We start from the raw sequence: 12403 nt of genomic DNA, 5'->3' as shown, positions 1-12403 counted from the left end.
ATGTCTGTATTTAGTATTTTAGTATTTAAGTATTTTAATATTTTAGTATAGTATTTTGGTATTTTAGTATCTTAGTATTTTGTATTCTAGTTTTTTAGTTTTTTAGTATTAGTATTTTAGTATTGTAGTTTTTTAGTATTTTAGTTTATAAGTATATTAATATTTTTTATTTTAGTATTCAAGTATTTTAATATTCTTGTATTTTTTATGCTTTTGTTTTTTGTTGCATTTTTGATTTTTGTTTTGTCTTTTGTAATTAGGTATTTTTGTCTTTTTGTATTTTTTTTTTGTAGGAGTATTTTTGCTCTTTATTTTTTTTTTGTAACTTCGTATTTTTTATTTTATTTTGTAGTTATGTGTTTTTGTTTTGTCTATTTTTACGATGTTTTTAGTTCTAATTTTTTTTAGCCTAAGTTTTTTTCGTATTTGTGTATTTTTGTTACTTGCAAAATCAGTTAGACCAAACAACACTAGAAAAAATAAAATTATTGTAATTTTCACGAGATGCAATGAAATTTTGAGTAGTTATTAAAATTAGACGAAGTAGTAAAAATTTTTTGGACGAAAAAAACCTCAAACCTGGAACAAGCAATAATAGCAATTACCCAAATTTCCAAATCCGCCAGATATATGTCAGTCTAATTACATTATTTGCAATTCTCACCCAGTACCCCACATTTGGTTCAAGGTTCCATCGCCTACAAATTCAATCAGAAATGCACCTCACATAACCACAATCAAAGCCACGCATACACTCAAACCAAACAAATTATCACCCATTCTCATGCGGCGCGTTTTCGCCGATTATCCCATTCAATCAAAGCAAAAAAAAATCACGTTCTTTTTTTCTGGACCATCAACCAGAACATATTTTCCACCAACAATAATCCAGACTTTGGAGCATCATCATCATCATGATCAACCTAGTCGGAAACCATCATCATCATCTGGCGGTGGTGGATGCTCACAACAAACGCAGCCGTTTAGAGACTCTCCTCCTCTCTCACACTCAAATTTATTCGCCACCCATACAAGGACAGTCAAAGTCAAGTCGTGTTTGGGTTTTATTGATGCAAGGATGCTGTGGCGTATTTTTTGAAAAAAATATTTTATTTTTAAAAGAATTAAAAAAATATTTTGATGGTTAAATCCAACGAAAAATAATGAAATTTAAGCTTTGCACCAAAAATGATAAGGGGCGCTCGTAGCCGACACTGTAAGCGCGTGATATCCCAACAAGAGAGTCTGAGTTCAGATCCCACTCCGATGATTTTTTTTTTTGTATATGCCCATTTTTCCCCAATTCCCCCATCAGAACACACACTCATCCCTTTTCTCCGTCTGCGTTATCCGCACAAATACAAAACAGAGCGCACTTCACTGATAGCACCGAGGCAGCGAGCTGACGGCATCAGTGTGGCATTAGCTTTCGTGATTCCACCGTGAACAGTTCTCTCGTTGCCGGCTTGTCCGCTCGGGGTCGTGCGCGTTCGTGCGTGTTTCATCAGCAAAAGGAGCAGGAGGAGATGTCATTTCGTCGCAACTGAAGCGCGTGCCAATTGCGCTTTTTCTTTCATCTCTGCAAATAGTTACAGACTTCAAGCAAGTTCCTCACCTTATAGTGCGTTATCATTTGTTTCGCGTTTTGCTCTGATAAGAGGGCAGGAAAAAATGAGTTCCAACTGCAAGTGTTCCTGCACGGCCGGACTGCTGGGGTTGAGTCTGGCCGGGTTCCTGCTGTCGCTGTACACGTCCTACGTGGAGATCCGGGCCGAGCGGGACCACAGCTACCAGGCCATGTGCGACATCAGCGAGCGGGTCAGCTGCACCAAGGTGTTCACCTCGGCGTAAGTTCCAAGTGGGTTGCCTAGATGTAGGCGTTCCTGTGGGCTGATTTATTGTGCTGTGTGTGATGTGCGTGCTTGCGGGGTATTTATAACAGCTTAAAGATGTGTTGGTGATGTTTACAAACAAAATAGCACTAATTTCGCAAACGTGCAGAAAATCTCAAATAAAAACGAATAATAATTGCACCACGTGGTACAAAGTTGGCAAATCCAATAAACAGCAGCGGATGCAAGCACCTATTAGAGAAAATGCCGCTAATGATATTACAGTCAGGGTTCCGAAATAGGGCAGGTCGACAACACCTTCATTTTAATCAATTTCAGAAAGTTTAAGAGAACTTTGCTCGAAATTCGAATTAGACTCAATACTTACTCAATTTGCTAAAAATAATTTCTACAAATAAAACCAACTTTAAATCGCCGACCTTCCATGATTGGAGTACAACGGTAGCCGAGAAAGTCATCTGACATGCGTTTTTTGGCAACACTTTCAGGCGCGCAGAATCCCATTTCGCCGTCCTGGTCCGTGGCCTTCACGTGTGTCTCCCCGCGCCACCGTGGAGAAAGGATATCCGATAACGTGAATATTTGCTGTACCCTTTTTCGACCACAGACAAGTGTACAAGAATCTAAGAAATTTTTTAAACAAACAAATTTTCGCCACTAACGCCATCTGTTATCCTGTTCTACAAACTGGTTAAAAGATCGGAAACCCACCACGATATTTTTGAACTCACCACAGTTCATTTACGCGCGTTTGACAGTTAATCAAACTAGTTTTTTTCAATTTGTTTCAAAAGTTCAACGTCGCATTGTCTGTGACGAGCACACACACACACAATGAAAGCGTATGTGAGTTGGTGACACGCGCCAATACTAGGCCCGCAGGCGGCGACAAAAGGACACTGCAAATCACTGCTCTCTGCGCCAGAAAGGACCTCATACATGGCCTGGCGGCACCAACGGATTTCACGGTTGGGTGTCCTCTGAGCGTGCTTTTGTCTATGTCAGGGATGACGGGACGCAGCTATGGAACTGGAATGTGATTGTTGGTGACTGCTGTTTTGTGCAAAGCATATTATGGAAATTTTGATGCGTGAGATGAGTGCAAATTAACATAATTTGCAGATTGCAGTAAATATTACTACGCAGAATTGAGCTTTTTGAAGTTTGATAAAGCCTTGATGCTTATCAGGTCTAATACAAATAAGTAAGACCAAGAAAATGTCTCAGAAGATCAAATTTATGCTGAATTTTAATGAAAAAAAAGAAAACAATGACAGAAAATTTTTAAACAATAATAATTAAAATTACCAGTCAGAATTTCAACGTATCAATGAAAAAAATTAACCCCAACATGCTAAAAACGTGAGAAGCAGGCTTAGCCGTATGGTTACGCAGACAAAAACGAATAAAATTTGTTTAAATACTCATATTTGTTATAATTTACACTACAGAATGGGTTTAAAACGATCGGTGATTATGATTCAGAATACATACTAATATGTTCATAACTTGCAATATGGATTTCTAACGATACGTAATATTGGCTTATTTTTACCTGTTTTACAACTTTTAGTGATACATGTTCAAGTTTCCACAAAATATTTTTTTTAACACTCCCATATCAATTATTTGTAATATGCGTCTCGAACGACGAGATATTTCGTATAGATTTTCACTGTGTTACAATTTTAGTTTGAATACTAAAATTTTCACAAAATACCGAAATCAAATAAAAATGTTCGAAAAATACCTTACAAAATACCGTTTTATTAAATATTGAAATATCAAAAATTAGCAATACGGATATCGTACGATATTTTGTATAGATTTTCACTGTAGTACAAAAATTCGCACAATTTCAAAATTGGGTATCAAACGACGCAAAATTGTTTAGAGATTCTCATTGTAAAAAATTCAAAATATAAATAGTTTTATGAATTAATTTTTAATTTTTTTCCAAAATTTGTAGTTGAAATTTAAAAAAAAAATGCTAGAAGTCGTACTGTTTTACTTAAAAAACACAAAAATAAACGTTATACAATGTGATTTATATATTTTACAATTAATCGTAAATTTTTATATCACAAACAAGGTGGGTAATTCTCTACCAACTCACACGAAATCGGGAAAAGTTGCCCCGACCCCTCTTCGATTTGCGTGAAACTTTGTCCTAAGGGGTAACTTTTGTCCCTGATCACGAATCCGAGGTCCTTTTTATCTCGTGACGGAGGGCGGTACGACCCCTTCCATTTTTGAACATGCGAAAGAGGTGTTTTCAATAATTTGCAGCCTGAAACGGTGATGAGATAGAAATTTGGTGTCGACTTTTATGTAAAATTAGACGCCTGGCGTACTCAGAATTCTGAAAACGTATTTTCATCGAAATTTTTTAAAAATTCTCCCATTTTCCGTTACTTGACTGTGAAAAATTTTGAACATGTCATTTTATGGGAAATTTAATACTTTTGAATTCTACATCCCAGAAGGGTCATTTTTCATTTAGAACAAAATTTTTAATTTTAAAATTTCGTGTTTTTCAAACTTGCAGGGTTTTTTAGAGCGTAACAATGTTCTACAAAAAGAGCAGACAATTACAAAATTTTGATATATACATAGGGTTTGCTTATAAACATCACGAGTTATCGCGATTTTACGAAAAAAAAGTTTTGAAAAAGTTACTTTTTGCGTTTCTCTTTGTTTCGTCGTCCGTGTCTGTCGCGGGTGACCATGAACGGCCATGATCGATGACGACCAACTTTTTCAAAACTTTTTTTCGTAAAATCGCGATAACTCGTGATGTTTATAAGCAAACCCTTATGTCTATATATCAAAATTTTTGTAATTGTCTGCTCTACAACTTTGTAGAACATTGTTACACTCTAAAAAATAACCCTGCAAAGTTAGAAAAACACGTAATTTTAAAATGAAAAATTTTGTTCTAAATGAAAAAAATGACCCTTCTGGGACAATGTAGATTCGAAAAGTACATTAAATTTCCCATAAAATGACATGTTCCAAAAATTTTTACAGTCGAGTAACGGAAAATGGGAGAATTTAAAAAAAAAAAATAGTTTTTTTTTCGATGAAAAATACGTTTTTTCGAAATTCTGAGTACGCCATCAAATAAGGCGTCTAATTTTACATAAAAGTCCCTTTGACACCAAATCTCATCACCGTTTCAGGCTGCAAATTATTGAAAACACCTCTTTTTTCGCATGTTCAAAAATGGAAGGGGTCGTACCGCCCCTCCGTCACGAGATATCAAAAAACGGACCTCGGATTCGTGATCAGGGACAAAAGTTACCCCTTAGGACAAAGTTTCACGCAAATCGAAGAGGTGTCGGGGCAACTGCTGTGTGAGTTGGCGGAGAATTACCCAGGTTGATAATCGATAAATTTATTTATTCGATAATATTATCGTCATACGATAACGATAATGGTTCTTGTTATCGCCTTTTCGATCATTTTATTGGCGATAATCTTATCGCCGATAATGGACGATAACTCATTTCTAAAATGTTTGTTAAATCGACTTAATTTAACCATATCATGTTATACTTTCAATGCTTCCACCAAGAATATATTTTTTGAAAATGTAGTAAGTTTAAAAGTATAGAGTCAACATTGTTCACAAAAAAAGTTTTTTTTCAAAAAACTCAAATTTTTAAAATTTGGAATATGGGTATCAAACTAAGCAAAATTTTGTATGCATTTTTACTTCATTACAGTATTTTTGTTAAAAACAAAAAAAAATCACAAATTACCGAATTTTTCGAAAATACTCAAATTTTTAAAAATTGCAATATGGCTTTCAAACAAAGTGAAATTTTGTATGCATTTTCAACCTATTTTTTTTTTAAATACCAAAAATGTTCTCAAAATACCGTATTTTTTCAATAACTCTAATTTTCAAAATATTCAATATGGATATGAAACGAAGCGAAATTTTTACGTGTTTCCACCTTATTAAAGTTTTTTTTATTGTCAATTAATTTCACAAAATACCGTATTTTTCGAAAATACTCAAATTTTCCAACGAAGCAAAATTTTGTATGCGTTTTCATCCTATTATTTTATTTTTTGAAATATAAAAAAATCGCAAAAACGTATTTTTTCGAAAATACCCCATTTTTTTAAGTTTACAATAAAGGTATCAAACGAAGCGAAATTTTGTATGCGTTTTCACTTAACTTAATTACAGTTTATTTAGTTGAAAACTAAAATTAACTAAAAAAATGTTTTTAAAAAATATGGTATTTTGTGAAAATTTTAGGTTTAAAAAAACTGTAAATAAGTGAAAACGCATACAAAATTTCGCTTCGTTTTATTACCCATATTAGAAATTTTAAAAATTTTAGTGTTTTCAAAAAAAATGGTATTTATTGAACATTTACAAAAATTTCCCTTTGCCATATTGAACATTTTGAAAATTGGAGTATTTCATAAAAAAAACGGTAATTTGTGAAATTTTTAGTTTCTAACAAAAAAAACTCTAATGAAAATTTCAGTCAAAGCTGCTAGAAATAAATAAATTAACAACAACATATAAAATTTTACTTCGTTTGATAACCATTATGCAAATTATCGTTTGATAACCATTATGCAAATTTTGCAAAAAAATGAGTTTTCATTAACAAAGCGAAATTTTGTACCGATGCTTTTTCAACTTATTAAAGTTTTTTTTAAATGCAAAAAAAAAATCACAAAATACCTTATTTTTCCGAAAATACTGTATTTTTTCAAATTTACAATATAGGTATCCAACAAAGCGAAATTTTGTATGCGGTTTCGCTTTATAAGTGTTTTTTTTTTGTTGAAAACTAAAATTTTCACATTTTTTTTAATTTGAGTATTTTTGAAAAAATACGGCTTTTGCAAAAAAAAAATAGTATTTAAAAAAGGCTATGGCTATAAAAAAAGTGAAAAAGCATAAAAAATCGCTTCGTTTGATACCCATATTTGAAATTATAAAAATTGGAGTACTTTCGAAATTTATGGTAATTTGTCAAAATTTCAGCTTAAAAAAAAAGACTCTCATAATTTGAAAATGCATATCAAATTTTACTTCGTTTGATACCCATATTGCGAATTTTGAAAATTTGGGTATTTTCAATTGAATGCGGTTAAGGTTTAAGGGTCGTCATAAATCGTTAAAGCTGGTGAAAAAAAAACTTTTCATGCAAAAACGTCTTCTTTAAATCACTAATAACTCGTCAGGGTTAACTCGGATCATTTTGCGGTCTTTGACAAAGCTTTAGAAAATGAAATTAGGCCGATGCAAATATTTAAAAAAGTTTTTGTCCCTCGGCCCTGGCCGAGGTCAAGGGGGGGGGGGGGCAAAAAAAATAAAAATTTAAATAACAAGCCATAGTCTTCACATTTAAATGAAAAAAGTGTTTTAAAATGCATTTTACACTAGTTCAGTTGTTTTGCAATCATTAGTTTTCAAAAAATCTAAGATCTGACAAAAACAAAAAATTTATCGAAAAAAAAGATTTTGCATAGAAAATTTTCAAAAAATCTTGAGATTTTTTAATAAACCCAAACATGCTAAAAATGATTTTAAACGCAGGAGAATGTTTTTTAATTTGATTTCAGCTGGTTGCACTTGAATTTTAATTGAAATTTTGAAGTTTATTGTAAAAATATTTTTTTTGCCCCCTGATTTTTCGGGCCAATTTTGAAGGGGGGGTGACAAAAACTTTTAAAAATATTTGTACCAGCCTTATTATTTAAAAAAAAAACCTGACCGAACTCTTTCACGCTCAATTAATTTTGGAAATGATTTTGTTTTAAGGGAAGCGTTCTTTTATTACGTAACGCAGTAGGTGGGGAGGGGGGGGTCGGAGGCCGCGTTACGCTCCATACATTAAAAAAAATGTATGGAAATTTTGTTACGAGGGTGGGGGTGGGGGGAGGGGCGTTGTCCAAGAATTGTCGTCCCGTTTCACCTTAAAACAACTTATATGGGTTATATTCGAGCTCAGAAAATCAAATTTTAAATTATCAAAATTTCAAATATTTCAAATCTTGTTCTTCCAGCTACGGTCGCGGTTTCGGCCTCATTGGCCCCCTCCTCGGCGACGAGTCCCCGCTGAACGTGCCGAACGGGTTCTACGGCATCTTCTACTACTTCCTGGTGGCAGGCCTGTCGCTGAGCAACAACATCCGCGTCGCCAGGCTGACCAGCTATCTTACCGGCCTGTCCAACCTGCTGTCGATTTATCTGGCCTATTTGCTGTACTTTGTGCTGGAGGACTTGTGCATCGTGTGCGTTACGACCTACGGGGTCAACTTGATTAGTTTGATTTTGGCACTGCAAAAGGTGCAGATTTTGGTGCGCGAGGACCAGGTCATGAGGGTGATCAAGAAGGAGGGTTAATCTAGCACAAAATGGTTGAATGACACACTCTTTAAAACAAAAAAACCTTAACTATTTAACGTTTACAAGCTTTTTCTCTCTGTTCCACGAGTTACTTTCCACAAGCCAAACGAAACAAAACCAGATGTTGTGATAATGTTTAAAAACTCTATTTGAAATAAAGTATTAATGTGATGGTTTTATTGATCGACAGTGGCGATTGTTTGACTCTTCTTCGAAAACACAAGCCAACAAAAAAGTTAGTTGGATCAGCCAACAATTTCGCCTCATTAAGGTGAAACGTTCAATTTGAAAGTTGCTACCCATGGCGGAGTTCGAAAACTTCCCCCTTTTTCGAATCATCAATTCCACGTGTTTGACAGTTCGGCGCCGTTTGACAGCTGTCAAATCCAGCTGGTCGCACCACCGATCTCACCAATACACAAGCACAAAGGAAAGGCAATCAGTCGGTCTGAGTTTGCCAACCAAAGCAAGTGCTTTTTATATAGTGTGTCGGTCGGTCGTATATGTGGATATAGAGCTGAACCCCGTGCGTTTGTTTTACTTCTGTTGTAAAACTTTAATGTGTTGTCGTCTCGTCGCGTCCTCGTCGCCGTCTTGGTCTTCGCCGTGTGGTCAGGAAAGTGAAAAATGTAAACGTCAATAGATTCAGTGGATCGCGATGAGTGCAAAAAGTAGGCTTAGATTTTTGACCATTTTGTGCGACGACGACGGCTGCTGGAACTGTCATTAGAGCGGAGTGTTTATGTTTACGTATCGTTGAGTGGATAAGAGCTTCGTTTAAAGTCCACGTCCCCAAAAAAAGGGGTTTTCGCGCGGGGTGCGACCTCTTGGGTTAGGAGGAATTCGCGTTCAAGGCCGCAGAAATGGCGGACCGGACGGCAACCCGCCAGATGTTGACCATCGGGTTCCTGTGCGTCCTGTGGTACATCGTGTCCAGCAGTAACAACGTCATCGGAAAGTGGATCCTGAGCGAGTTCCCGTACCCGATGACGGTGACCATGGTCCAGCTGACCAGCATCACGCTGTACAGTGGGCCGTTCTTCAACCTGTGGGGCGTCCGGAAGTACGTGGACATCTCGTGGCGGTACTACTTTAAGTTTATCGTCCCGCTGGCGCTGGGGAAGTTCCTGGCCTCGGTCACCTCTCACATTTCGATCTGGAAGGTGCCCGTCTCGTACGCGCATACGGGTAAGTGTCGTGAAGGGCGACCTCGACCTCCTCTCGTATGATATAATCTTGGTTGCATTAGTTTGAACATTCCATCTTGGGTTACAACGGGTCAAACCGATCATAATTTGGACACAAAACTAAATTTTGACCAAACGTCGTCACCCACTATCCAACTCTTTCGCGGCTCAAGTCGAGCGTGTCCAGCGTGGTGTGGCGCGAGGTGCAACTCTGCGAAAAACTGGTTACGTCGACGACGGTTACGCGAAAGACCCGAAAACTATCGGCGGGCTGCGTAACCCAACGACGACCGTTGGGGGTACATAAGTCAGGTACCACGAAGTTGTTGGGGGGAAAGAAACAACTTACTCAAATTATTGCACACGTGCTACGAACGCATGATATCGCGAAATTGGGTTCGGACGGAGTTTGTTCAGCTTTGCCAGAACGTCGTCAGTATCCTGTGTTGACGAATTTGGCAGTGAGACTACAACAGAGTTGATTGAGTTTGGTGACTGGTTAAACATTGAACACATTTACCTATTATCGTTTGGCTATTAAAGTGACACTGTACCATGAAACCACTTACGTAGCGATACCAAGAGAGATTAAAAGAAGTAATAAATTTTAAGTTGATGGGCGACATAAAGCGATCAATGGTTATTTGGGAAATTGTTCGGTTTTCTCGTTATTAGCATTTACCTTTTTAACTTACAAAAGCAAGCATTTTTGATACAGTTTTGTATACTAAAGAACTGTACAGATAAAAATCAGTATTTTTTTATTTGTTTCTGAAAATCTCTACAAGCTCTTTGTAGTATTTTTTGACAGCTTACTTTGCCTAATCTATATTGTAGGACTTCGTAAAAATTGCTGCCATGAAAAGTATTAGTTTTCCTTTCATGGCCGTTCCTCAAAATTATTTTTTCCTTTTTTTTTCAAGAAAGAACGTTAAAATATTTTTTTATTTTAATTTTTATTTCGCTGTTGTTGTTTTTTCAATATTTTTAAATTTTTGTAGTGGTTGAAATTAATCTATTGATTTATTATTCATACATTTTGCTAAATTTTTGCACCTATTGCAATTTTTTAAATTTTGATATTTAGTTTTTTTATGTGTGATTTTTTAGTTCTGTAATAAAAAAGTACTGTAATTTAAGTTTTTTTAAACTTTAGTATTTTAACTTATTCTACTATAATCAATATATTAGTCACTTTAGTCACTCCACTATTTTTACTAATTAGATTTTTTAATGATTCAATAATTTTAAAAATTTAAGACATTTAAGAAATTATATAATTTTGGAAATTTCGATAATTTTACTAATTTGAGTAATTTTACAATTTTCGTAATTTTAGTGATGTTAATAATTCGATTTTTTATGTATTGTAATTTAGATAATATTTGTAATTGTGGTTCAGTTATTTTGGTAATTTTGTCAATTTTCGCATGTTTTGTAATTGCTGATTCTTTTAAAAAACCACGATTCAATCAATTAATGTATTTTAAGTTATTTAAGTTGCAAATTAATGTAAATTTTACGGTTTTTACAGGGTGACCACTCAAATCCCATTTCAAATTCCAGACTTTTTCCCGACTTTTCCATTAACTAAAAAAATAGGCATTTCTCATCTAAATAATTAACTTAAACAAAAAAAAATTAAAATGAACCATCGAAAACAAATCTAAACAAATAAAAAAAAATCAAACTATTTACAATTTTTGAAAAAAAACTCAACTAACCAACAAACTCCAAAAAAAAAAAACTTAAAAAAAGGTAACACTCATCATATTGATTCAGAGCAGTAACACAAAGCAATAAAAAATAGTCTTTGAAAAACAACCGAAAACTTACAATTTCAATGTTATTTTTTTGAGAATGGTAAACGAATAGTTTTTGATACTTTATTCCAACTGGAAATTGAAAAAAAGTTAAAGATAACTGAGTATAACATTTTGTTCTTAATTATTTTATTTAAAATCAAAAAGCACCTAAAACATGATTTCAAAGAATTTAGAAAAATATTTTGGAAATCGCTTTAAAAAAATTAAGTTCCCTTAAAAAAATTAATTCCCTACTTTTCCCGACATTTTGACAAAACATCTCAAATTCCAGACATTTTCCCGATTTTTTGTGGATTTTGGCGAATTCCCGACTTTTTCCGATTTCCAGACTTGAGTGGCCACCCTGTTTTTAAGAAAATCTGGGTTTTTTTTTAATAATAATGTTTAAAAATCTTGTTTTTTTTTGTTTGTAATTTTGCATTTTTTTTTTTTGATAATTATTATAAATATTATTTTGAAATGCTTTGTATTTTTAGATCCGATATTTGTTTTAATTTTTTGTTGCTTTTATTCTTTTTTATTTAGCAAAATTCTATTTTTTTTATTTTTGTAGAATTTTTCAGTGGTTTTCGTGGTTCTGTGATTTTATAAAAATTTAAGTTTTAAAATCCAGTTTTTGCCTTCCTCACCTTACTGAGGAAAGGCTATAAAATCACTCGGAAAATGAACTTTTTAATTAGATCTCCTAGCCCTACCTTCATTTGTACATATCGACTCAGAATCACCAGCTGAGCAAATGTCTGTGTGTTTGGCTGTATGTAGACATGTGTACCAAATCAATGTCACTGGAATATCTCGTCACAGGCTCAACCGATTTTGGCCGGAATGGTTTTAATCGATCCGTCTTAACGTCCCCTAAGTTGCTATTTAAATTCATGCAGTTTTATCATTATTAAAAAAATAGAGTTAAAAACTTCAAGAATTGTTGAATTCAATAATTTAAAAATTGGAGAAATAAAAAAAACACTAAAGAATAAAAAAAAAATACATATTGAAGAAAAAAATATTAAGACTCAAAATATTTTAGAATTGAACAGTTTACAATTTATGAGTAAAAAATTAAAGAATAAATAAATAAAACAATTGAAAAATGACGGTATAAAAAAAATATTCAAGAATTCTAGAGTGAATTTGCAAAACAATCTATGAGTC

The 12403-nt window shown here is 34.1% G+C and overlaps 2 protein-coding genes across 2 annotated transcripts; both read left to right on the top strand.

Moving 5' to 3' along the window:
• The first annotated feature begins 1393 nt into the window (after positions 1–1393).
• LOC6035157 (vitamin K epoxide reductase complex subunit 1) lies at positions 1394–8427 on the top strand. The gene is made up of 2 exons (XM_038249416.1): positions 1394–1847; positions 7896–8427. Exons 1-2 carry the CDS (start codon positions 1672–1674, stop codon positions 8233–8235), a joined length of 516 nt encoding a protein of 171 aa, XP_038105344.1. The 5' UTR covers positions 1394–1671; the 3' UTR covers positions 8236–8427.
• A 242-nt stretch (positions 8428–8669) lies between these two features.
• Positions 8670–9732, top strand: LOC6035158 (solute carrier family 35 member E1 homolog). The gene is made up of 2 exons (XM_038266551.1): positions 8670–9426; positions 9599–9732. Exons 1-2 carry the CDS (start codon positions 9102–9104, stop codon positions 9730–9732), a joined length of 459 nt encoding a protein of 152 aa, XP_038122479.1. The 5' UTR covers positions 8670–9101.
• The last annotated feature ends 2671 nt before the right edge of the window (positions 9733–12403 follow it).

Source organism: Culex quinquefasciatus, chromosome 1 (genome assembly GCF_015732765.1).
Source record: "Culex quinquefasciatus strain JHB chromosome 1, VPISU_Cqui_1.0_pri_paternal, whole genome shotgun sequence".
Classification (NCBI taxonomy): Eukaryota; Metazoa; Arthropoda; class Insecta; order Diptera; family Culicidae; genus Culex; species Culex quinquefasciatus.
This window is presented reverse-complemented; position numbering and strand designations above follow the sequence as displayed.

What these genes read in the sequence shown, in the direction of transcription:
- LOC6035157 (XM_038249416.1), top strand. Translation starts at nt 1,672, where the DNA reads ATGAGTTCCAACTGCAAGTGTTCCTGCACGGCCGGACTGCTGGGGTTG. An exon ending in ACCAAGGTGTTCACCTCGGC is followed by an intron (nt 1,848 to 7,895) that starts GTAAGTTCCAAG and finishes TTGTTCTTCCAG; the next exon opens with CTACGGTCGCGGTTTCGGCC.
- LOC6035158 (XM_038266551.1), top strand. Translation starts at nt 9,102, where the DNA reads ATGGCGGACCGGACGGCAACCCGCCAGATGTTGACCATCGGGTTCCTG. An exon ending in CGTCTCGTACGCGCATACGG is followed by an intron (nt 9,427 to 9,598) that starts GTAAGTGTCGTG and finishes TCGCGGCTCAAG; the next exon opens with TCGAGCGTGTCCAGCGTGGT.